Genomic DNA, 26548 nt, shown 5'->3' with positions numbered 1-26548 from the left:
TACTACAGAGAAGGGTTTATGTATTTGAAGTTTATGTAGGGTAAAAAAAAAAAAAAAGATAATAGTAATTAAAAAAAAAAAGACACTTCCAAATCTACCAAAATAAAATAAACACCCTTTTCCTTATGAAACTTGAGGGAAGGCGAGAACCTGTGGGAAATTGCTAAGAAATTCTCAGTCTTCCTTACTGACAATCACACAGTGAGGCTGAGTCCCTCACCAGTAACACAGTGTTGTTAAAAAGGGAAAGAGAGGAATGATGGCAGAAGAGGGATATTTTATGTTAAAACTTACAATCTTACCAGGTAAAGATCTCCAGACTGCACCCCGGTTAACCATGCAGTGCTTTAGCTTAGGGCTAGGACTTCATTTTGATGATTGCAGAAGGTTGGGTAGGGTGACACCACATCTCATGACCTTTAGAGATCTGTGCTTCTCATCTCCCATACACTTTGCAAACAACTTTACCTGTAATGTTCTCAAATACCTAGAAGTGTGAACAGATATTAATTGAATATAGGTTAGTGATCCAAGATCCAAATCACTAGGGTGCTTTCTGTGGATTTTTTTAGCTCTTGCTTGTGAAAAATAGTGTTCAGTTCTGGTGTGGCTTTAAGGCTGTTAGAAAAATTCTGAATAATGATACCTAATTGTATATGTGATTTTATTTATCTCTTATTATCTCTAGCTGCAAACATAAATGTTAATAAAAATATATTTTAACATCTTTGACTTTTGATAGAACAGAAAACAGATTCCCAAAGAACTTGAATAGCTGGTACAAAATTATATATACAGCTCTCCTTGTTGGTTTGTGGTTTGGTGGGTTTTTTTTTTCTTTTAAGTAATTAAAGCAAGTTTTTATTTCAGAAAAGAATTTGTGAAAATTCATCCTGTAGAGCATATGCAATTATATTTGACTTTTTTTTTCTTCCTCCCCTTAGCTACAAACATACAGATGAGAACAACTTAAGTTGTGAAGGTCCACCTATGGAGATTCCTGGAGAATTCACCAACAAACTGAATTTGATCTACACTTACTCTGTGACATTTGAAGTAAGTATTGAATCTGTTACATGAATATGTAATTCCCCAAAAGAATGAAATCAAAACAATTGGATAATTTGCTAATAGTCATAACTGGATTAAAGCAGTGTAAATTCCATAAGGATGGTCTTGTGAAGCACTTTCCCCAAAATCTCTTACTTTTCTATTAATGTAGTTTGACACTTGGAATGTATAAATAAAGGTGCTTTTTTTTTTTTGCCCTGTTTTATTACTAATAGAAATAGAGGTAGTAGATTGAATAACTGCAAGAGTTGTCTTCCTTGAGGTATGCTCTATTTTTTTCAGTTCAGTCAGGATACTGAAAGTCTTGTGTTGAAGAAAGGTTTGTATTATATTTGGAGGCACTTTTGTGTTACAATATGCTAAAGATCAATATTAAAACTCTTTTTTTGTAGTGAAGTTGCAGGTGTTGTCTCATTTTCCATTGTTTTTATTCACTAGCTTTTTTTCAAGTAGGTGGCCTTTCAGAGTCAATACTCTAATGTCTACTAATACTCTAATGCTTTATTCAGCCTATTATGACTTAGGAGGAAATTAGACTTTCTTGCAACTGGGTCTTTACCCCAGCATGGAAAGTGAGCCTCCGTGGGGGATGAGAAAGATTTGATTCAAGCTGCTTCAAACCTTGGTACTTTGGTCCCAGTCTGTCCCAAAAGCATGGTTGTTTTTCTGATGTAACGCACCAATCTTACTGGATTTGGCTTGAGACCACCAGCTTATTTTGTATAGGCAGTCAAGCAGCTGTCATACGATAACAACTTTTATTCTACCAAATTGAATTTGATTTGAACCAGTGACCCGGAGGTGCAAGGCTCTGTATCCCGTTACTTTTCCCTTGAGACACCCAGTCCTCCTCAGACTCTCCAGTTTTACTACATGAATGAGCCTCCTGTCTTTTAACATTGGTGTTCAAATGAGGATGGATTGCCATTTGGAGTTGCAGCGTGAGCGGTGCTGTGTCACCCGTGGGGCTTCCAGGTCCCCGCTCCCTGTCCCGTGGGTGGGGAGCAGCTGCCGTGGGCCCTGTGCTGCCGGCTGGCACTGGGCACATCTCGGTCACGGGCCCTTCAGCCCTGCTTGCTTTCTCTGCTGCCCGCGACCCTGCACTTGAAATAATACCTGCTATGTTTTACTTTTCATTACTAGTTTCAACAGAACTTAAAAGGGGAGTAGTTATCAGTGTTTCACAGTATCTTTAAATAGGAGAACATTAGTTTCAGTAAGCCCGAATATGTAAACTAGTAAAATGCGTAACTGTTTCATTGTCCTTTCCAGTATGGCAGCTGACTTCTGATAAAAAGCTACATTGTCTGCATTAATTCATTGAAATGGGTGAGGTATTCAGCTCTGCGTATGTGGAAAGTATACACGTTTGGGCCTCTAATGTTTAATACACAAGTACACAAAAATGTAGGCATGTGAGCAGGTTGGTACTCAAGTAACAAGCTTTAGAACCACACTTCTGAAACTGTCCCAACTACCTGTGAACTACTGATTGGGCTGATAAAGAGCAACTTACGGCATTTCGACTACCTCGTTGTGTTGGCGCAGTTCTTCATTGTTACATGTTCTTGAGACAAAACATGAATCGGAACTTAAAAATTCTAGGCTGGAGACATGGTCTAAATTTTGAGAATTATCTGTAAAAACTTACCACCTGGTGAATAAATGAAGAAGTTCAGCAGAACTTCATGCCGGTGAGGAGACAAGATTTGTTAACAGGGCAGCAGGTGCATCTTATGAGAGAAGCTGTAGAGAGCAAGGCTTGGGGATCAGAGAGAACCATCACTTGTACAGCTTTCACATGAAGTGTTTAGAGGAGGAGATAGAAGAGAATGGAAGTGTCTTTCAAAGGTGAAAGTTGCTGAATGATTTCCTTTTAAATCCTTCAGAGGGGTATCTGGAAATGAAAGTTGTCTGCCAGGAATTAGAGTGGAAAGTGGTCTGTATCAGACAGCATTATGACAGGGAGCAAAGAAGCCTGTGCTAAATACATTAGAGGTGGCAAGAGAGAAAAATTCCAGGGGAAACTAGAAACATATTCATAGAGTATGTTTAACAAAGTTGAAGTTTCAATATCAGTGTGCTATACTGGGAGTATCTTGTAGTGATGGCATGATTGGTTTTTAGCATGTGTTTGGCAGCTGCAGGCAGCTATGTACCAAATTAGGGAAAGATGAGGCTTAGAGAAGCTGCAGTTGAGGGTGGAAGATGTGGATAGGAGATTTCGGTGAACAAGATATTCCTTGAGAGACTCAAGAGATGAATTAGTGCAAGAGGGAGGTTTAACATCCAGGGTCGGTACCAAGCTTAGGTATTAATGCTGAATGGAAGGTTTGTGGAGATATGATGTGCTTATTCCTTCTCAGAGACCGCACCAAACTTGTACTTGTTTCTGTTAATTGCTGTTTAATTTCTTTATAGGAAAAGAATAATATTAAGTGGGCTTCCAGATGGGACTACATTTTGGAGTCAATGCCACATACAAATATCCAGTGGTTTAGGTAAGATTTGCATTCTTTCAGTGAATAACCCTGTAGGGGAGCACAGAGATTTCTTATTTGTGCTGCTAGGAATGTATAACTTCAGCTGTGGTAGAACAAAGTCTGTTAGTTTTCAGGCAAGAAAATGTTCTTGTTTTCATATGTGAAGTAACTTTTATCAGTCTTCCATCTCTTGGGAGCAACTGCAGTATTGCATTTCACCAAAGGAATGCACTGTTAGTGTACAAAAGAAAAGCAGCTTCCATCGTTTTGTTTTATAATCTCCATTCTGTAGAACTTTTGACACATTGCTGCTCTGCAGTGTTCCTGTTGTTACTGTCTGGCTTTATCTGCCAAGTGAGAGGTACATATGTGTACTGCGTGTTTTGTACTCGGCAGCTGCTTACAGTAAAAAGAAGGGCTGTTTTTGTGAGTAAAAAGTATATGAAAAGCTCTTATCATTTCCATGGTACAGAGGGAAATATATATCAAGTATGTAATTTATGTTGAAATGTTAATGTTTTGCAATATAAAATGTTTGAAAAGGCTAATCTGGTTAAATATGTCTCTACAAAATATTAAATGGCATGATATAGATTTCATTAGTTGATAGTTATAAAGTCTTGACAAAGTCTGCTTTAAGAGCTGTAGCTGTTTCACTAGAGAAATCACTTCTTAGCTATGTAAGGAGAAAATAAAAGCAGTATGTTACTGTTTTGAGAATTAACAATATATTATGGAATATTGTTCTCACTTCTTTCTCCTAAGAAGTCATATATGTACAGAATTTAAAACAGTCTACTGTCTCTGGGTGGGAAAATACTAAAAGGTCTGAATTACTTTAACTGTAGATATTCAGACTTTGTTTATTCCTCAGACTTGAGCTGTACATGTATGTGGTATGCATTGGCGTGAGTGTCCTGAAAGCTGAATATGGATTGAAAGTTTGACTTCTTCTTTATCTGCAGTATAATGAATTCCCTCGTAATTGTTCTCTTCTTATCTGGCATGGTGGCTATGATCATTCTGAGGACTCTTCATAAAGATATTGCAAGATACAACCAGATTGACTCTTCTGTGAGTAAGATTTACAGCTTCCACATGAGCACATTTTTCTGGTAATAGTGCTGTCTACCAATTAGTTTTGAATCAGTCTAAAGAGATGTGTAAATACCAAGAATCTGATACATGCTAATATATGTGGGGGTTAAAAAAATAGCTTTATTGCTAGTTCAGCTTTTCTAAAGCAGGAATACATGGGCAGATGTGACAGTCATACTTTTGTAGCATCATTTGATGAACTCGTAATGTGCAAGGATATACTTCAGTTTTTAGAAGTATGTGGAGTGATTCACAGAAACTTTTTGGTAGTGAAAAAACTTGTATTTGAAATGCAAGTCTCTTTGTTCCAAGGCCTTAACCAAGGAAAGCCTCTTTTTTTTGATAAATACTTTCACAGTGCCAACAGCCACAAGACACAGTGCAGACATTGAGAAGTGTTCTGGCGCTGGTTCACCAGCAAGATGCGGCAGTTTTTCCTGAGTCCTATGGTTGCATTGTGCAGTCAGTCAGGGCATGTAGCTGGTGGTATGACGCTGACCTAAGCAGCCAGTGTTTTATTTAGGGAATTTCCATCCTTGGAGATACGGACATGGTTCTGGGTAACCTGCTGTACGTGGTCCTGCTTGAGCAGGGGAGTTGGACAAGATGACTTCCAGAGGTCCCTTCCATCATCATCTGTTGAGTGATTCTGTGCCACCTAGGATTATATGTAAGATTTCTTGTCAACGCAGCCCTGTTTTAAGTAATGTTATGTAGCCTTAGTGAAAAGGACCTGCACCGTATCTGTTGCAGTGACATTTGTAATGCAGAAGCAAAGACTTGCTACCCACTTTGGCCTATTTTGTCTAAATATTTGTCTAAAACTGCATTTTAGAGTCTGAACAACCAAACTTGTGAGGAGAACAGTTATTTTTGATCACTATTTTTTTCCCTTGTTCAGGAGATCAGGCTTGAAAGTGCTGCAGACAGGTATTGTCCCCCCACTGTAATGAAGCTGTGTTAGGAAGCTCAGTTGCTGCAATTTTTCAGATTCCAAGGTGGTGTTTCGTTATAGTAGTTTGTAGCGTGCCTTGTCCAGAAGGGAAGTGTGTTAGCATGTGACTTGTGAAGTTAGGAAAGTTTGTGGTCTAAATTTCATGAGAAGTGTGATGCTATGCAACTTCATAAAGCAAAGTGTTTTTTTAAAAACCCCAATGACAGATGGTTATCACAAAAGGATCAAAAATTAAACCGACGACTAATAATGGAGTGAAATCAGTGTGAAGATCAGTAGTTTTGCTAAATGTTAGGGGAGAGATTGATTAAGATAGACTAATACAAATTGATGTTGCCTTTTGTCTGTGGCTAGAAAGTGTGATGAAATCATATACTTTGTCTGCAGTTAGGAAATTCTAATATTGCAGTTTATGTGCAAGACAACTTATGATCTCTAATTGTGTTAGAACTACTTTGTGTGTAAATTACGTTGTGGGGTTTTTTTAAATACAATTCTCCTGGTGATCACTCTGTCAAACAGAGCCTGGTTTGTCTAACTTAAGGTAGTGACTGAAGCTTGTTGCCATCTGACTGAACCTGTTGGAAGTTTTTTTGAAATATGTGCCTCTTAAAATGGGAAGGGGGCAGGCCTCTACAGTGGCTTGCTGCCTTGGTGGAAGAGAATATAACTGACTGTGAGTTAAAGACTTGACCAGTAAGTAGACTGTGAGTGAAAGGCCGAGTAAAAATTACTCTTTGTCATTGGTAAAAGTGGTATCTGCAAGCCAAAGATGAAAAATAATGTCAGATACTAGAAAGGCTTGAATTTTCACTGTTGTTGCTATCTGTCTGGATAAAGAAATACTTTAAAATGCACAAAAACGTTTCATATTGAAACTAAAACATCCATCTGAAAGTATTTTATTCTTCTATGTGGTTTTGATATTTAATATCTTTTGTTAATGCAAATTCAGTAAAGTGGAGGAATTTTCGCACATCTTTTAACTGATCGTTTTTGTGAAGCTCCTGTTTGATCTTTCAATTAAATTATGTTCAATATCTTATACTGTGTTATCCTTATTGGTCATTCTTAACGTGCTGAAGAACATGACTTGTAGAAGCTTTGTTCATTTTTATGGCTAACAGCAAGGATAGGTGTGACTTTCAGAAAACCACACTTTTTTTATTTTCTTGCCAGTTGTAAGACACTTAAAGACCTGTTTGCAGTTCAAGGAACTGATTTAAAAAGATGTGAAGTAATTGTGCAAAAGAAGACCTGGGCTGAGGAAGCTGCAGTGAAGCAAGTTAATATCTCACACTTAGGGAATGCTGGTGCTTCTACTTGAAAAGAGATCAATGCACAAGCCAGTAGTTGTGGTCTAAGTATATGCATTTAATGTTCAGCTAATACCTTTTAGCAAGATGTAGATTTAGTGAGTCATACTTTAATTAATGAAGTGTTTAGAAATCATTAGATTACTTCTAGGGTGTTAGGACTACGAGAAGATTCCTGAGCTGCAGAGAATTCATGTCAATATATTTTCAACAGTGAAAGGTAAAACTCCTGTCTCTTTCTTTTTTTTTTTTGCTTTTGTTTGTTTGTTTATTTAATTTTTGATCGTGACTGCTTGAGTGTAGAGGACTTAGATCTTTGTTAGAGTATTTTGAGAACTAGGCTAAACTAATGGGTAAGATGAGGATTACTGCACTTTGCTAAAAATTAGGCTAAATCTTAAAATATTGGCCAAGAATCATAAGCGTTTTTTTAGTTTTTCCTCAAGTATTTTTTTGTAACTATAAAGTATAGCTTCCTGCTTGGATTAGTTGTACAGTTCTTGTCCTTTGAACGTTAAAGGTTAGCAATATAAAATACTACTGATTTCTTTAAACAAAAGTCTGGAAAATACTTTGTCTCATAGCTGTACATTGCTATATACATTGGCCTGTAATAGAAGAGTTTTACTAAAAATCAGGCTTTGAGACAAACACTGTGGCCCATAGGCCCATAAAAGATAAATCAGGGGTCTCGATCTGCCAAGCTTGTTTTCTGTCTATTTTTTCTTAAACAAAGATATTTACTATGTAGCTGTATGTTTTAAAGTTTGTGTTAGAACCAGAGGGTGCGTTTTGAGTGCATTTGCCAGATTAGGTGTTGATAAGAAATCCAATACCAGCCATTCCAAATTTGTACAACGCTTTCCTTGTTCTGTCAGGAACTAAAGTACTAAGCATTTACTTCTGCTTAGTGTTCACCATTTTGAAAACGGATAAAGATTTGCTTCAGATGGTAACCTTTTAAATTCTTTCATTCTTCACAACTACCTGGGGAAAATCTTTTCTTCTGTCTTACTCTGACAATTTTCTCATCGTCACAATTAGTTCAAGTTCAGACATATAGAAAAATCTGAACTTTATGCTTTTTTAACCAAGCAAACCTTCCTTTACTGGAAGAGTGCTGGAATATTGAAATTATACCTAGATACCCGGTATAATTGTCTTTGCAGGCACAGTCTGGGGTTTTTTGTTTGTTTGGGTTTTTTTAATCAAATTTTATATTAGTTTAATAGTTTTCAGTTTTTGTATTAGTATATCAGACTTCTGAGAGTAAATTCTAGCCAGCAAATGCAATCTTTTGCTAAAAAAAAATAAAATAAAAATTACATAATCTGTCACAAGTTAAGATGCTGTTATGTTGGTGGCCAGTTTGGTCTTTATTTTCTTACCTTATTTTTTTGTGTACTGTAATTCTAGGGGTAAGAAGTTCATTAAACTAAACTCGGTACTCCTAGGTTGAATTGAACGTGTAGTATGTAACTTTGTGAGGAAGAGAGTGGTAGTCTTGGCATGTTGTTTACTGTTTGTGGTCATGGGTGTGTGTTTGGGGTTTTTTTGTGAGGGAAGATGTGCGAGTGACTTTATTTAAAAGTTTTATTCTTCAGCAGTGGTTCCTTAGAGCTGCTGGACTAAGATTCCTCCTGTGCCACCCATCCATTCACCTCTGGCAGTGGGATAAAGATTGTTGGTACTTGCCCCCAGTGATTCTAGGGAGCAAACTTCCTTCTGGAGTACAGAGACCATTTTATTCTTTTCCAATGTTGTCATTGAGACTGATGTTCTTTGTAGTGGAAGCAAAAAAAGATAAATGCTTGAAGTATGTTGCAATGCTATAATCTGAATTAAATTAAATTGAATGCTCTGTTTTTGTTTAAATTTAGAATGATGTAATTAGCCAAACCATATAACATTTTGTTTTTTCTTGCTTTGAGATGAAGATTTTCTTGAAAAATCCTGCCTTTTTCTTTCACTGAACCATTAGGGGGTTATAAAGTCAATGAGTGATTCATTGGATGCAGTTAGTCAGTCTTTGGATCTAAACTGGAAGTCAATCAAACTTTAAATGTATATTTTACATCTTGTTTGTGTTAATTCACTACTGCATTATGTATCTTTGCTAAAGACTTTGTTGATTTTATACAGGAAGATGCCCAAGAGGAATTTGGCTGGAAGCTGGTTCATGGAGATGTATTTAGACCTCCAAGGAAGGGAATGTTACTGTCTGTCTTTTTGGGCCAAGGAACGCAAATTTTCATTATGACATTTATTACTTTATGTAAGTAACTTTATTAAGGTGATATTTGTGGTGCAATATATTATTAAAACTGATAGAAGCCTTCTTTTGGAAATGAAGTCCATCCGTTAGTAAAATAAAATATTAGTGCTGTTAATACAGAATATATAGTAGTACTACTAATTAATCTTAATCTAGGTAGTTTTAGTAACACTGTTGTAAGTGGAGTTGTTCAAAATGTTGTGGTATCTGGGCTAATTCAGATTCTTCATGATTGCAGAAATGAAGCTTCCTTGTAGCAAGTTTCTTTTTTTAACAAAAAACAAAAGCAGTTTGTCATGATGTAAATTATCCAAGGATCCAGTAGTGCAAGACACCTAATCAAAGCTGTAATGTTCTCAGAACGCTTTCTGTCGATTACGTTTGACACAACAGTCTGCAGCCATGCAGAAATAAGAGCAAGGATGAATGCCAATGAAATAATACTGACACAAAACTGAGATATACGAGAGCCTACCATAAATAGCTATATATACATGCGATGATGTAACCTGTCGCAGGTTGATGGTTTATCATATGTTATGTATAAAGTATATGACATTTCATTTTCTTACTGTACAGCAGAATTGGGAAGTATACTGATACTTATTACAAAGGAAGGTTTTTTTCCGATTTCTGCTCTCCAGGTTTTATTCAGACTTTTTGGTCTTTCATAGAGGAGCTGCTTCATTTCTATTTGTTACGTGTTGCTGTAAGATTATTAGAATTTTCTTGATGTGCTTGTCTTTCAGTGTTGATCACAACTCTTTGTAACTTACTTAGCTGTGATAGTTTCCTGTGCAACCACTGTAGCGTAGAAAGAAATTAGGCAGTGGGAGTCCTTTTTCTGTTAAAAAACAAAACTCCCTACTAGAGATCACTGATGAACTCCTTTTCTGAGAATATCTCTGGGCTGGCCTCTACAATTAGTTTGGGCACGGGCAGCCTTCTTTAATAAAAGAGGCTTATTTTCAAGTTAGTGCATTCTTGACTGGAGTGTTGTCCATCATAGCGGCTGAGAGCCTTTTGTGAATTTTCAAGCAAGTGACTCGTACCTCCTAAGATCTTACATCTTCACACTTACTTCTACCTTAAAAAAGCCCAACAAACAAATATTCCCCCCTCTGCTCCCCACCCCCCAAAAAAACCCAACCCCAAACCCCTAAACTTCCCTGCACAACAAAAAAACCCTTAGTGCTGTTGAAGTTTTTGGTTTCTTCAGACCTGCTGTCCTCGGGTATCCTTTATGCCACATATTAAACTTCTCTTGTTACTTAGCATGCGTAAGTATTGACCACGTATGTTTACAGGAGGACTGTAAGATTTTGGAAGCACAGTTTTTCAGGCTGAAGTTTGGTTCAGATTCATTGTTCATCTCTGTGTGGCATTTTATTTTTCCGTCTTTTGGTCTCGAGAAACTTCCTGTTTAAAAGATGAGGTGGAAATAATACTTCATTTTGAATGAAAAAATGACATTGGGAGTATGATCATGTGATAGGGTTTTATGAGATCTTATGCACATAAAACTTTAGTAGTTTCAATTTGACGTGCCCACAAATGACTAAATCTTTTCATCTCTTTAGTCCTAGCTTGCCTTGGTTTTCTTTCTCCTGCCAACCGTGGTGCTTTGATGACCTGTGCAGTTGTATTGTGGGTCTTACTGGGAACTCCAGCTGGTTATGTGTCTGCTAGAATGTACAAGAGTAAGTACATGTGTGTGTTTAATGTGACACAGCATGTTAAATTCAGAATTTTTGGGCTTAATATAAACCTCAATCTGGAGCAGGTGTCTCAGACAACAAATCTGCATCTTGCTGCCGTACTGCAAAACAGTTGGAAAAAGTCTTGAACTTAAAATTGTTTTTACTTTTTCCTTCAGCATTTAGAGGCGAGAAGTGGAAGACAAACGTTTTGCTTACAGCTCTGCTTTGCCCTGGGTTAGTATTTTCTTCTCTTTCTTTCCTTTATTCTTAAGTATAAATGAATCCTAGGTGGGAAGGAGTGGGCAAAAAACCAAATTGTTTGTGTGATTATTTTCTTTAATGTTATTAAGTTGCTGTTCCTTTTGTGTATTGCCCTTCTGTGAATATAAAGAAAAGAATTCTGAGGAGCTGAAGCCCAGAACTCTAGAACACAGCTTCTTAGCATCTTGTTTTGTAATCAGCTGTGGGGCTAAGAGGAATGATGTGGCTCTTGCAAGGTAGTGTCACAGCCTTTGAGAATTGCTGCACCAGAACATGAGGCATAGTGATGGGGTAATTCTGATTTGTTATCACAGCACTCGATATGTTCCAGGTGATCCTGTCTTAACTGGTAATAGGTATGGACACCTTGTTAAGAAGTACATGGTTTTGTAGTAACCTTGTAGTGTCTGGAGTGCTCTTCTATAAGTAGGGAGGCAGCCCTTTAGGCAGAACCTCTGTTACCTTAGTTACAGTATCAGTGTTTTCTTGTAACCATGTTATTGAAAAGGACAGAAGAAATATAATTTAGGTGTGGGTTTTTTTCTTAAGTAAATGGCTATGCTAAACAGTAGATGTTCATTATGCTTCTGGGTGAGAATGATGCAGAGATTCTCTTAAACTGGTAATAACCTTGTATAAATTTAGGTAGTGTCCAGTTTTGGATATGACCGTAGTGTATATCATACTATGGTCAATACTGTTGTGCTTGGGAAGGATGATAGCTCTCCTGCCTTTTGTTTTCTCATAGCTCTTAGACATTTTGTGAGAATTAGGTCAGGAAGAAAGGGAGCAGAAACTTCCTTCTGCAAGTCTACTGTTTTTCTTGGTTGCAACTTTGGGTACATGAAGCTATCCTGTGACAAACGATCTTGACAAAAGTTGAGGAGAAGGTTATAAATATTTTTTTAAGGTGAAAAAGCCCTGCAAAAGCCCAGAATGAATAAAACATGACTTGGTTTCAACTAAAGTAGAATTTTATCAAATTAGATGTAATGCATTTGATAACAACTGAGTGTAGTATTTCTATGAGGAAATCTTATTTCTAAACAAAATGTGCTTCAGTCTCCCTGCTGTCATTTAGATATTATCATGAGAGAGAAGAAAATATTTATCAGTGGAAAAATATCATGCTGATTATTTAAACTCCCAAATAAATTAAGTTTCACAGAGGAAGTAAAATGTTTGGGGGTGGTAGAATAGGAACAGATGTCTTGATTATGCTATGCTAGTTCAGTGAATTTGCATAATATCATAAACAGCCTGAGGCCGTTATAGTCTCAGTAGACTGATGGGAATTCATATTTGCAGTACTTTTTTCTAATTTTGGAGGGGGTAAAGTGGCGTCTGTGTTACGAGCTTGGATAGATGATAAAGATTAGCAAGACTCCTAAAAATGGATTTGATTTTTATTTTTTGTTCAACAAGATGCTTACAGCAGGGGTCGCTTGGGTGTGCTTATTTAATAAGTCTATTCCCCCAAACAGTTTTGGCAAGTGTAAGGCCTCTCCTAGGAAAAAAGGAGCCTATTGCTCTGATCCTCCATACTTCCTTTTTAAATTAAATACAGTAGAAGATGCATGTTCACTTCAGGGCAGTTTAAATTCTGCCTCAGGAACACTTTTTTTTAACAAAACCCAGATAATGGTGCACTTCATGGGGGCCCTTCCTGAGGCTGAGTTTTCTGTGATGCATCTCTGAATCCATGAATAATGGCAATTTAAGCAGGCTTTCATGTGGGGCTCCTTTGCAGTACATTTTGCTTTGTTTTCAGAATGGGTGTTTGAAATCTTCATCATATGTCTTGGAGTTGTTTTCTAGTGTTTTCCCAGGATGTTCAGAAAGTGAGGTAGAAGTGCTTCATTGGGGAGGGCAGAACAGGTCTGGAGACATGTCATGACTGATGCTGTCCTTAAATCCTCCAAAGGTGTGGGCTACTTAGCTGTAACTCTGTGAGGTGTTAATACAAAAATTCTTGTTGTAGGAAAGAGCCCTCTTTAATCCACACTTCTGCTATCATGTTGCTGTGACACATGCTGCAGCAGGGTATATGTTTGTTGTAAGAGTGATGTGTGACTTCCTAAATCTGAGACTTTGTTACCACTGCGTTTTTTTCAGAGGGAATTTACTGATTATAAAAGAATTAAATGACTGGCAATAATAGGAAAGGTGATTCAGCTAAGAGGGTTTTCATTAGTTTTATCTTCTTGCATTCTTTGTATAGATTTTTACAATGGAATATTTCTGTTACTTTTTGGTTTTATGTGCAGTCTTTATTTAAACAGTGGCTTTACCATAGAAACTTGCATTAGAAGCATTGGATGTTGCAGGCGTTTTTACATAAACTGCACTATTGCTGAAAGTAACTAGCACTGTTAAGGAACGGAAGATTCCTTCTATTCTTAATTGGTTAATTGCTTATGTAGCAAGCATTAAGTTTATTATTATTATTAAGATTGCTTAATGTAGCAAGAAGCTACATTTTTCTGATGCAGGCTTTTAACTGTTTATCGTTTTTAATGCTAACTGACGTTTATTCTTCCCTTAATATTTTAGTATCTTCTCGGATATTTTTTCAGGATTGTCTTCGCTGATTTCTTCATTATGAATCTCATTCTGTGGGTGAAAGGATCCTCAGCTGCCATCCCTTTTGGTACTTTGGTTGCGATCCTAGCTATGTGGTTTGGAATTTCAGTCCCACTGACCTTTGTTGGTGCCTATTTTGGCTTCAAAGAGAAGGTAGGGCTCTCTGAATACAAATTTGAAATAACACCTATCCTCTGTAGTTGAGCCTCTGAATCCCTAAGCGTGCAAGAACTGGTTGGATCGAAACATCTGTGGCCCTATTATTGTGAAATGATGTTTCACTTTGTCATGATTTTGAAACTGAGTATATGCTTGTAATATCACATTAAACTTTTTTTTTCTGTCCATTCACTAGAATCACAAATTAATAGTGCTTTCGGAGCTCTTGCTTGCCTTCTGTGCTTCAGCAATACCTTAGCGGTGTTTTTTTAAAAGTAGCATTTTGGAAGTACTTCAATTTGTGTTTCACTAGTCTGAGATAATGCCAGATAACTAAGTACAAGCTGTGGATGGTGGTGTTCTTTGTGTTGTGGGTTTCCTTTTTTTTTTTTTTTTTTTAATTAAAGACTGAACGAATTTCTTTCCCTCATGTTCTGACTTGCTTACTGGCTAGTATTTGCAATGTCTAAAGTATATGTGTTTTTCCTAATGATGGATATTAAGTTTTTAGATTTTTGGTTTGGTAACTTGTGATGGCTTATGGATGACAATAAAGTTGTTTACTTTTTCCCTAATATTAAAGATTTTATAATTTTATTAATGGTGTAACAACTTATCTTTTAATTATATTAATTTCTTCCAAAGCCTATTGAACATCCGGTTCGTACAAATCAGATTCCTCGCCAAATTCCTGAACAGTCCTTTTTCACAAAGCCATTGCCTGGTATCATAATGGGTGGTATCTTGCCCTTTGGCTGTATTTTTATTCAACTTTTCTTCATTCTGAACAGCATTTGGTGAGTACCACTTTTTTTTTTCTAGTTATGCTGGTTTGTTAATAAACACATGGTGAATTTGAACATCCCAAGCCAATTAATATAAGGATTAAAACAAGTTTTAAAATTTTTGTCGTCGTGCAGACTTCTGTGGCATTTCTAGAATCTGCATATATATTCCAACTTATAAAACTAATTGTTCTTCTTGACAGCTGCGAAGTGTGAAATCAGTTCTGTTGCCTTATTTTATCTTTCTGGCTCTGAACAGCACAAACATGGTGTCATGCTGTTGTGGTTAGGTGGAACGTAATCTGTTATGTAACTATGCTAAATATTATTAGTTTCATAAATCGTAATAGTTTCAACTGCTAAATAAGAATGAGTTCAAGATCTTGGGATTCCATGTTCTGCAAAAAGAAGATTCCACCCCCTGTGAAGTATCCACACCTCTCCTAAATTTGTCAAAACCTCGCCAAAAAAGCAGGTGCATGGCAAATTAAACCACTGCAATCTTTCATAACTTTTCACAATGTAAGTATTAAATGTTTAATATATTGTTGGTCAGTGGAAAGTGTTAACCTAAGGTGCTGGCCTTTTAATGTGTCCTGTGTTTATGTTGAGATTTCTTATGGAACAGTTTTCTAAATCAGTTCTTAAACTCAGATTTGTTAGATATGTTAGCCTTTCACATTAGTCCTCAACAAAAGTAGAAACTGTGTAATATAGATATGCTGAAAAATGTAATCAGCTGACAAAGAGGTATACTCTAGACTTTTGTACTTGAAATTACTGAATTCCAAAATCGTTTTCTCATTATTTATCCTATAGAAGGGAAGCATGGAGGGAATGTGCAATTAATACTCCCTCTGTCCAAGCTTATAATCAATCATCCTATTATCATCACTCAATAAGTAGATTTGGTTACTTTCCTTATTTGAAAGACCAGATTAAAAGTAAATTAACGTATTTCCTTTGCATTTATTTTTGTGAGTGTTCTTGTGTTTTGTTAACCCTTGGATTGGAGTCAGACTTGGTCTAGGAATAGACCGGGAGTGGAGGAGCATCTGGTTGGATCTAGTGAGGACGTGCAGAGACACCTGGAAAACTTAGGTGCAGTAGGAGGAAGGGAATGGGTATCGTAACTCGGGAAGGGTGCAGGTGATGCATCAGGCAGGGAAGCTAAAGGTCCTCTCAGCAAATGACCTGAAGTGATAAATATCTCTGGTGGAAATTGTCTGTAACTGTTCTCTCTGAAAGTTTATTGACGTTAATTTCAGGGGAAGTATAACTGAAGACTTGAAGCATTGCTCTGTAAAGCAGTGGGTTTATTACCACTTGAATGTACTCTGTAAATACCATTCATTTAAGTAAACAAAACTTTCCATGAATCAGCCAGTAGTGGTATAGACAAAGTTACCCTAGTGGTGTGGGTTGTTCGGGTTTCGGTTTTTGTTTTGTTTTTTGATTAGCTTAGTATCTGGCAGTGTGACACTGTAAAACTCAGAACTTAACCAAAAATGAAACTTTGTTTGTTTGTTTATTTTAGGTCTCATCAGATGTATTATATGTTTGGATTCCTGTTCCTAGTTTTTATAATTCTTCTAATTACGTGTTCGGAAGCTACAGTTTTGCTGTGCTACTTCCATCTGTGTGCAGAGGTATAAAGTTTTGATGCAGATACCACTTTTAGCTGGAAGATGTTAGAAATAGAGTTGAGATATTCACATATGCTGTGATGTGCTGGACACTACGAATGGATTGTATTGTCAACCCTTGACATGCTTGTCTTGGCCACTCTTTTGACATGTGCCTTTTTCCTTCAAAATCCACTGTTTGCAGCAGATAAGCATTAATAAGAGCCTTGATCTTAGCATAATTTCATGTTCATAGTGGAAGCAATACAGCTGGCTTTGAGAAAGGAAAAAAAAAAGTAGCTATGTGCTATGTTTGAATTTTTATTTTTTGAGATAAATTTTGAAGAATTAAATTATTTCCTAAGACAATGTTAATTTTTTAACTAGCTTATTTGTATTCTGTTTACTCCGTGATGTGTCTTACTGAATGGTTTATTGTTTCTTTCAGGATTATCACTGGTGGTGGCGATCATTCTTGACGAGTAGCTTTACAGCAGTTTATCTCTTTATCTATGCAGTTCATTACTTCTTCTCTAAACTCCAGATAACAGGAACCGCTAGCACCATTTTATACTTCGGTTACACAATGATCATGGTCTTGATTTTTTTCCTTTTCACAGGTAAGTACAATGTGCAAAGTAGAATGAATGCAGGGGATTCTGGTTTTAAAATGAGAAACATCAGGTGAAATTTAGACTGTCTGAAACATTAAATATACTGACTAAGAAGTCATAAATTATTACTTTCATGGTTTGTGACACCACACATCACAGGAAGATATTCTTTAAGGTTTGGTTTTTCCTGACTTGAAATTGTATTTATTTACAGTAAAACAAATTTCCTTTATTGCATATTATATTAGGAGTGAGTTGAAAACATTACATTTTCAAAGTGTGGTTCTTGTTCATTTGATATTGCGTGTTTAACTTGATTCTGGAGTTTACAATTGGTTCTAGAAGCTCTATAGTTAGAGACAATTGCCCTCTGTATATGGAAAAGAAAAGATATTTTCTGCTTTCACTGTTAGCAAGTGAGGCGGGTTGATGCTGGGGAAAAAAGTGAATGTTGACAATAGAGAGTTCTAGTACTGTTAGAGGTGATCTTACTTACTCATTAAGCACCACTTATTAATGACAGGAATGTACTTTAATGGAGGAACCTATTTGAAAAACAGCTCTCCTTTTTTAGTCATCCAGTGTTTCTGATGTTACTCATGCAGACTAAGTGTCTTCTACAGAATTAACTCTAATGTTCATAATCACTTGACTCAAACTATAATTTCGAGGTTGATTTGATGAGAAATCTGTGCCAGATTCAGCATGTGTTAGAAGAAATTAGAAGCTCTTTGAAGGGTACTGGCCCTTAAAAATAGCCAGGAGCACTTCATATTGGTGTTTGTCATACTGCTGCTGTTGTGTATTTAGTTTTAACACATGAAGTCAGATTTTTTATGTATCACTCTGCTTAGCATCATGAAGTACTGCAGTGGCAGAACTAAAGAAAATGCTAGTTCACAATGGGTTGTTCATAAAACCAACGTTTATGTTCATTCCTAAGATTTATAATAGAGAATCTCACTGTGGATGGCATGATGGTTTGTATTATTACTTCTTAATATCTTCTACCTGATTATTGAAACCTGCTGTAATTACTTTGTGTTGGCTTTATGAAATGCATCACTTAACTCCCTTGATGCAGTTAAAAAAGAGTTGCTGAAATAAGTAATGAAAGTAAGTCTTAGCATCAGACTTCAAGTTTGTCAGTTCAGCAGTGAGAAGGGCCTCTTTCATCTTTATTGCCTCTAATACTGGTTGATATGAGGAAAAAAACACTGTTCATAATAGAACACTGAAGCAAATTACTGTATGTGCTTGAACAAAGCAATTACTCTGTAGAAATTATACTTAATAACGTTAACTGGCACTTACTGCTAGATTTTTATTGTTGTTTGTTATTTAGACCTTCTTCAAAAGAAGTCTCTTCAAAAGAAAAGAAAAAGTTTTAAAAAGAAGTGGGGGAGGGAGGAATTAATTCTTCCAATTCTTAATTATTAGAAGGCGAACATAGAACTTGGCGTGTTGCCAGTTAAACCCCTGTTTAAATCCTGGTGAAACAGACAAGCTCCAGATGTCCCTTCTAATATAGATCTATATTTTAAAAAAAACTCCCGAAGTATAGTCTAAAATGTTTTAATTACTTTTAAACTAAAGCAATATGTTAATATGTGTCTGGATTTTAGCGTAGTTTAGTTGCTATTCTGCCAATTTCAATTTCAGTTACAAGATGCAAATTGGTAGAATTAAAAATATCCCTTTCATATATAAAATGATAATTGAAGTTGTCATGGCAGCTGCTGAAATGGTATTAAAAGCTTCAGATGTGGTGATCCTGGAGTTCTTGATGTGGAGGCCAGTGAGGCCCCAAAGTACTGCTATATAAACTGTGCGGCTGGTATTTTTGCAGTGTCTCTCTTTTTGTTCATTTTTCCTTTTTTTTTTTAAATAGAACTGCAATAGTGATGGCTATGCTGCATTTCTAGTTCATAAAGAAAGCTACTAATATTCCCTTTTTATTTAAAAAAAAATGTTTAATAGAATGCCTAATCACTAGAAAGGTAGTAGGGTATAATAGGTATTTGGAGTGTGTAACGCATCCTTACTGATGTAAAGTGCTGTAATAAATTTCTTTTGCGTGTTTAGTTTGATTGATTTTGGGGACTGAAATGTACAGTATTTTAAATGGGTTACTCAAGCAGAAGACACCTAACTTTCTTTTGTAAAGTATTCCTTAATAGCACTTGCTTTGGAAAGTATGGGTTTAGTCCTTCACAAGTTTATGGAGGTGAGGGAGTTTACTAATGTAACTTTGCACACTGTTTGCATTAATAGCATTCTTCTGTATGTTCCCAAAATGGGACCTTGATCTGTTCCACTTAAGTTAGCACTAGGTATTTTGGTTTTTTCTATTCTTGCCTATTAGATCTCAGCCACTGTGACAGAAATATAAAGGGCAGCGTTAATACCTCCTACATGGCAGTGTGTTGTGTTACTGTGGACATTACAAAAGAGATCATAATGAATACATAAATAGGAACTGAATGCTTGTATGGCAACAACGACAATAATATAATCTGACTGGTGAAATCTAATGATTAATGTGCACACCCAAACAGGACAATTTTATTTTAATGTACAAAGTGCGGCTAATCTTTCAAGAAATAATACATGTGGTTGAATGGGGATAGCCGCATGATTACATGTGTTTTATGCTAGGAGACAAAAAAAAATGCTGAATATAGTCAAAGCATGTTGCTTTACAGTGACCTCTATTTTTGAACATCATTTTCACTTGTGAGTTAATGCCATTTTCAAAATTGAGTTTTGATCTTCTGGGTAGATTGTGTTTAGAATCCGAGATTCTGAAGCACCCACCACTGTGCGGTGATTGAAACCAGTATGATACAGAGAGCTTTTAAGGTACATAAGAAGTATCAGCCAAGTGCAGAGTGCCTTTCTATTTACTTTCTTACAATCTGTTCGTGCTTTGAATTCTCTTTTCTTCATTAAACAATAAAGCTAGAAGAAACAAATAGAGCAGAAGAGTCTGCTTAATGTATTTTGGCATTATTCTGTGCAGTAATCCTTGGTTTTAATTTTGAGTTTAAACTAGTTTACTAATAACTTCCTCTCACCCAGTCAGATGCTAGCTTGCTGTGTAGAAGATCTTTCTGTGTATAAGGAAACTTGTGCTGAGTGGTAGGATATGTATCGCAGACCAGAATATTCAATGGTGTATAAACTGGAGGACAAAAAGATTTAAAAACTGAGGTGTCACTGTCTCCCTAGTAAGTATAAATGGATGTATTGGCTAGAGAAATGACTTGAGACATCTTAACAACTGGGGTTTTGAATTTTAAATAGCTCCTGCAAACATGATCTTTTTAGCCGTGCCACTCTAGGATGGTCAGTGATGTACAGTGGGCTGCAGCACCCTAGGATGGCATCGCTTTCCTAGACTAGCACATGTCATTTAGAAAGGCAGAATCTTAAAATACGAAGGAAAAATAAAGGTTTGCCGACAAAACTTAAGTTCTTAAATGCATGCTGTTCAGATGGGTTTTCATTTAATTTAAGCTGGTGAGTGGTCAGGATTGGTTAAAGTAAACATTAGCTATGACACTGATTTGTAATAGTAGATTAAAACAAACAGCTTTTACATGCTCATGGGAGGAATTGGTGTCAGGCTTGGTATCTTTGTGCTCTGTCATTTGATAGACATGTGCATATAAAAGCTGTAAAAACCTTACAAATGGAAAGGAGTTTAGACAAATTGGAAAAAAAGGCTAGATCTCCACTCTTTCAACTAGAGGGGTTTTTTTGATTGGTTGGGGTGGGTGGGTTTTTTTAAGTACTTACTGTTAGAGTATTTTAGCAGCTTTAAAAAAAAACCAAACACCTTTGGTATCTCTTTTCTGTCATGCAGTGGTCATTGATGTCTGTCAGTGAAGCAGTAAGCTGAAGAGGTGTGCTCCTTCTTGGTAGTGCTTCAAAACTTTGATTTCAATTTGAATGTATTTTGAAAGAAATAAATATAAACAAGATCCTAGGGTGGTATTATCTAAAGCTTACCTAAATAGTCGTACTATTCTAATGAGAGGCACATTTTAAAATAAAGTATGATTCTAATTTTGGTGCAAGATGTGATTGGAAAAATGCTCAAGATCGGAGAGCTGAGCGTGCTTTTCAAGAAAATGTATTTCAAGCCATGCTGCTCGAGATGGCAAGGTTGTGTTTAACTACTATAACTAATAATGGCAGTTTTACTGGGTAGAGGTACCAGTTGCAGGAAACTGGTCGTGCACTTACCTGTGTTTTAAGATTGGCCTTAGTCAAAGTAGTTAACGGGTTCTCAGTTTACCCTTATATGCTAGTCAGCGCTGGCCTAAAGATCTAGTATGTTGATGCTTTCCCCATCTAAAGTGCTAAAATCTGGAATAAATGGCAAATTTGTGAAAATGGGCTAAGATGAAGAAAACACATTCAAGCTAGAATTTTCAAACAAACCAAACTATTCAGAGTCGTTTTTCCGCAATCGTTATTCATTTGCAGATCCCTTTCTGATTGGGATATTTACTCCTGTATAGAAAGTTGGAAGCTTTTTTCTAAATCGCCTTTTGTGGACCTTTTAGTGGTTCGTGGAATCAAAAGCACCCCTAGGTTTGAGGTGGAAAAAAGCCACTGAATTTCAGTGAAACCAGGCACTGTACTGTTTACGTTCTCAAAAAAAAAAAAAAAAAAGAAGTTAAGCTTTTTGTTGCACTAACACAAGCAATCATGTAGGTAAAGTAGCTGCACATGGAAGCCTTGTAAATAATGTTGTTTTAATTTACATTTATTTCTATCAATTAATACTGATTTTGTAGTAGCAACACAACTCTGTGCTGACCTGAGCCTTTGGAAGTTTCTAGTCCGTTTGGCCCATGTTATTTTTAAAAAGAGAGTGCTAAAAATACCCAGTCGATTTGCTGCAATTAATTCTCACTTCTAAATTTGCAGTTCGATTCTTGATGTGGATTTTCAACCTAGTTGTATTTCTGCTAGCACCTTTAAACCATTCTGATCTTTGCGTGTCATGTATACTATTTAGAAGAGGTGCTTCTAATGGGTAATAAGGTCCTTAGTTTGATGTTCATTTTGAAGTTTCTGGTCCATAGAGCTATCCACATCTGCAGTTTGTTCATGGGAGGGAAGAAGAAATTAAAATACAGGGAAGCCCTTCTGTTGATGTGGAAGTAGCAGAAGGAATCTCTGCTGACCAGAGAAGGTACTGACTGCCTAAGGCTGTAGCTTAGTGATGAGTCTAGACTTGCTCTCCTGAGCTTGTAAGTTCCGTGGTTCAAATCTGGTATCTGACAAACATTACCACTTGTGTTAGAAAATATAGTCTTATTCTCATTCCAGTACATTGGCAAAATTCTGTTCAAGTACCCCCTGCTCCTTTTTTAAACTTTGTCTTTGATTTGCTAAACAGACTTTTTAGGAGGGAAGTTGAAAATCAATGTTACTGAAACCTGTGAAAATCTGTTCATGGATGAAATGCTTGTTCACACTGTGAAGTCTTCAGGTTCTGCTATGAATGAGGCCATGTTTTATAGAAAGCTGCTGTGTCACAAAGATTCAGAGTGACAGAGATGGAAGGAAAATAGTGTGGGTTTAGTGTGTATTCCCATATTAAATTATGGCGTGCTCAGAAAGCTGTGGTAAATCCCATTCTTGTGCTAGTTATATGTTTTTGTTATGGTATGACAGTTTTGTTCTAGAACAGCAGATAGATTTGTAAGGTATCTCATCTGTTAAACATTTGGAAGAAACATTGCTTTCAAAGCCATAAAAGGCTCAAAGTAGGCTATATTATAAAAACAACTAGAAAGCAGATGATGAGAAACCATTATTAGGAAAAAATCGTGAGAGTAAGGCTTGGAGTAACAATGCTGATATTGGAGTATTGGACACAGTAGGAAGGAGTGAGAATTGACCATAAACTGCAAAGACTTAGTGATGTCAAGCCTACAAAGGAATTAAATTCCTTCTGTGGTTGGTGTCTGATATCCTATCAACAGCAGTAAATCTGCTGTCTCCTACTGTTTCAGAGGATGATAACTGCAAACTTGGAGGGAAAGGGTAATCTGTGGCATATAATAGTAGGCTGTCAAAAAGCCTTTAACTGCAAATATACATGATAGCATGAAGAACACAAGAATTGGCATATAGATAATAAGCATCCAAAGACAGGTTCCTGACTTGGGAAATGCGTAGATGTACTCTGAAAGACAGAAGAGTAATGAATGTAAAAAAGAATAATGCTTTATAAAGAACCTTCTAGTTAGTATAAACCAGTCACAATGAAATAGTGAAAAAAGTTGGAGCCGAGGTTAAACATGGGCTCTACAAACAGAAGAGGAGGAATGTAAAACTGGAGAAGCAGAGTGTGTGATTTTGCAAATGTCTGTAGTGTAGCTGGTAAGCGCTGTCACAGGGCTGGCAGGTAGAGTGAACTCAGCTGAAACTGAGACCCTTCCTTTTTTCTGCTGGTAAGGCTTCAACATCTGTGTGGCATTTTTGCCCCTTGGTAAAAGCATGAGGAACAATGCATTGCTTCGTTTAGAGGCTTAAGACTAAATTAATTGTATGGGACTCAATGTCTCCTTGCGTACTAAGTTTTTAAAGTAATTTTAAAGTATATATGATGGACAGTGTCTTTGCAGTTGCCTTAGAACAGCAACTGCGGGATGAAAGCCCTAGATTTGTTCTTCAGCTTAAAAATAGAAAATTGGTATACGCTAATCTCATTCAGTGTGATCTCGTCTCTCCTTCATCTTACTCTGCACTGCGCTAACTCAAGCCACAGCACTTGACATGTGGTCCAAAGTGCCTCCAGAAGGTAGTTGTATGGGTTTGTTTGTTGGGTTTTTTTTCCTCCTGGGTTGGCTGAGTGAAAACTGGATTGGTAAGAAACAAAGGAAGGCTCTACCAAACCAGACCACAGGTCCGCTACCCAAGCACCCTACTAGCAGTCGGAAGCAGTATGAGAACAGGACAAGCATGCACTGGTACTTTCTCCCAGCCTCCCATCAGCTGTGGCTCAAGGGCTTTTTTAGCACTTGAAGTGGTGTCACTGTAATTCATAGCCTTTGGATTTCTTTTTTCGTGAACTTGTTCACTTGCCCAACTAGTGTGTGCTTTTATTATCTAGAGTGACCTGTGACAAGAAAATCCACAGCTTGAATACGTGTATGTTACACAAAAGTGTGTTTTGGTTTGTGTCACTGCTAGTTTCGTTTGATGCTTGCTCCCAACTGCTGTAGCACTCGGAGCATTATTTTAGCAAAAGGAAGCAACAAGATATACAGAGTAAGAAGTTTCCTGTTCTTAAGTATAAATAGAGCACGATGAACAGAAAACTGGGCCAGGTGACTTTTTCTCAAGGCTGTGTTTTGTGGTATAATTCTTAGGTGGCTGTTAACTATTGTAGACCTGAAAAACCCAGGTGGGGGTTGACTTTGTGTGCATATAAAAGTCAGTTTATTAACTAGTGCTTGTGTGCCTGCTAGTGGTGGCAGTAGCATCACGTTCAGTGCCTTAAATGTACATCAAGCAGCCTGGTCCTAAAAGTAATCTTTTATCTAAATCAGTAACTTAGCCTAGGGATGAATGTGTGTTGTTGAATTTAACCAGTGCTATTATTCTGGATAGTTAGCTGGAATACAATGTTATATTCTGTCCTGCTGGGAAGTACTTGTTAGATTTTTCTCTCAGAGCAAACTGTAAGATAAACTTAACTATTTTTGCTTTTTCATTTTAGGGACTATTGGATTTTTTGCCTGCTTCTGGTTTGTAAGTAAGATTTACAGTGTTGTGAAAGTGGACTGAAAAGCTTCAAAGTGTCTTTAGAACATATCTCCCTTGCTGTTTGATAATTTTTACCATGTATTGAAAAACATCCTGTGTAATTATTCTAATTTGTAAAAGCTGAAAAGCAGACTACAGCGTAAAATACAGATTTTTATGGAAGGAAATAGCACCATTGGAAAAATGTTTACATTGGTGTACTCATTGAACATGCTAATTCTAATAATGCAAAAAATTATATCCAAAATGTGATTTAGGACAAATAAAAATTGTTACCTAGTTTATTTGAAAAATGAATGCATTATACAGTCCTCCAGCTGAAATTCCTTGGATTTGGGTTTGGTTTGGGTTTTTTTTGTTACCTCTTTTGGTTACATTTATGTACCATGAAAGCATAGGACTGTCAAGTAAATCTATGTAAAATGTGAATTTTTTTAACTTAACTATGATTGTACATATTATCCTGCACATTCTTTACAACTAGATATCTTCTTAAAAATGTACATTCATTTAGTGTAATGTAGACTTTATTAAAAATATCAACACTGGTTTTTGTTCAAATAAAACTGCACAACTCTAATGTGTTTCCTTTCTTGTTAATTAGGCCTTCACTACTTGGACACAGATCACATTAGTTTGGACAGTTGATAGCTTTTGAGTTTTATATTGTATTTATTTTATTTGTATTATATATTCAAGTTTATAAACAGTTTGGCTGTGACTGGCTGCAGATTGCCTCTGCAAGCAGCAGAACTGGTAGGTCACTTGAGTCCATGGGGCTGTAGGATGGGCAGGGGCTTCTGAAGCTGCTGCTGCTGTTACTCTTCTCAGCTGTGCACTTTACTCTGACTTTCCTCAAAACATTTTTTTGCTGGGCAAACTATTACCTTCTATCAAAGAGCAAAAACCTTTTCTTTCTTCTAGCCCCCCAAAACACACATCTTCGTTGTTCTTCATCCTGCAAAGATCACATGCAGCTTGTTAGGAAGTTTAGCCATGAATCTAGTGGGCTTGGGAATGGATGATTCTTAAGGCGAAGCCTTTCTTCCTGCTCTGCAGAGCTTGGGCTTAAATGCTGGATTACGTGAGATGGAGTATCTTAATAGCCTCTTCAGTTATAAGCTTGCAGGCGTTCTTCTCTCAGGGATGGCAAGGCTTTAAAGAAAGAAGCTCCCCAAAATCTTGAATTGCACTTGAAGCTGAGCAGAGTCACTGCAGACATATAATTCAAATGGCTGTGTTACTGATGCTGTTGGAGATGAATAAGGGGATGTTCTCTCGGATTAATGGGCAAAATACTCAAAGCCTATTAACTGGCATATGGAAACATTCATGACTGGAAGCTGCTTTTCGGTGTCTAAGCCTGCAATTTAACAAGACCCAAAATGACTCTGTATCTTTTCGTAGTCATACAAGCACCAGGTTATTGTAGCTGAATATTTAATATGCTTTCCAAAACTTAATCTTTGGTATGAGGATTTCAAGTTTTACTTCTATGTGTCGTTCCAGGTTAGTGTGGGACAGATCACCTGGCTAAGCTGGGGATGAGTACCAGGCTGCATCTTTTGAACAATGCCTGTGGCATAAAAATGAGGCTTTAGACAACTTAATAAAAAGAGCCAAGTGTTAGTGAACCAGGAGGAGCTGGCTACAGTAAGGATTGTTTCAAATGAGGTTCAGGTGTGCTCCTGATGGCAACCCGGCCTCCCAAATGTGTTCCTCTCCTACCACCAAAATCTCCATTTCCCTTTCCAGAGGTGGAAAACTACAGAGTTGCCATTAGAGAGATCAACTTGCAGTTATCTTCTTGTTCAAGAGCACCGTTCACT

At 36.8% G+C, this 26548-nt stretch overlaps 1 protein-coding gene across 1 annotated transcript in view; it reads left to right on the top strand.

The window, feature by feature from the left end:
• LOC308054004 (transmembrane 9 superfamily member 2-like) overlaps positions 1-25299 on the top strand; it is a 33603-nt gene extending 8304 nt beyond the window's left edge. Inside the window, exons 7-17 of the mRNA XM_080366102.1 lie at positions 945-1056; positions 3493-3572; positions 4520-4628; positions 9066-9198; positions 10779-10898; positions 11075-11132; positions 13736-13895; positions 14547-14698; positions 16224-16335; positions 16760-16931; positions 24673-25299. Of these exons, the coding sequence (XP_080222228.1) occupies positions 945-1056; positions 3493-3572; positions 4520-4628; positions 9066-9198; positions 10779-10898; positions 11075-11132; positions 13736-13895; positions 14547-14698; positions 16224-16335; positions 16760-16931; positions 24673-24740 (1276 nt within the window). The 3' untranslated portion in view covers positions 24741-25299. The remainder of the gene's footprint in view (positions 1-944; positions 1057-3492; positions 3573-4519; positions 4629-9065; positions 9199-10778; positions 10899-11074; positions 11133-13735; positions 13896-14546; positions 14699-16223; positions 16336-16759; positions 16932-24672) is intronic.
• Positions 25300-26548: the final 1249 nt, after the last annotated feature.

Source organism: Falco punctatus, assembly GCF_963210335.1.
Source record: "Falco punctatus genome assembly, chromosome: 15".
NCBI lineage: Eukaryota > Metazoa > Chordata > Aves > Falconiformes > Falconidae > Falco > Falco punctatus.
Note: the sequence above shows the minus strand (reverse complement) of the source record. Positions and strands in the feature narration are given on the sequence as shown.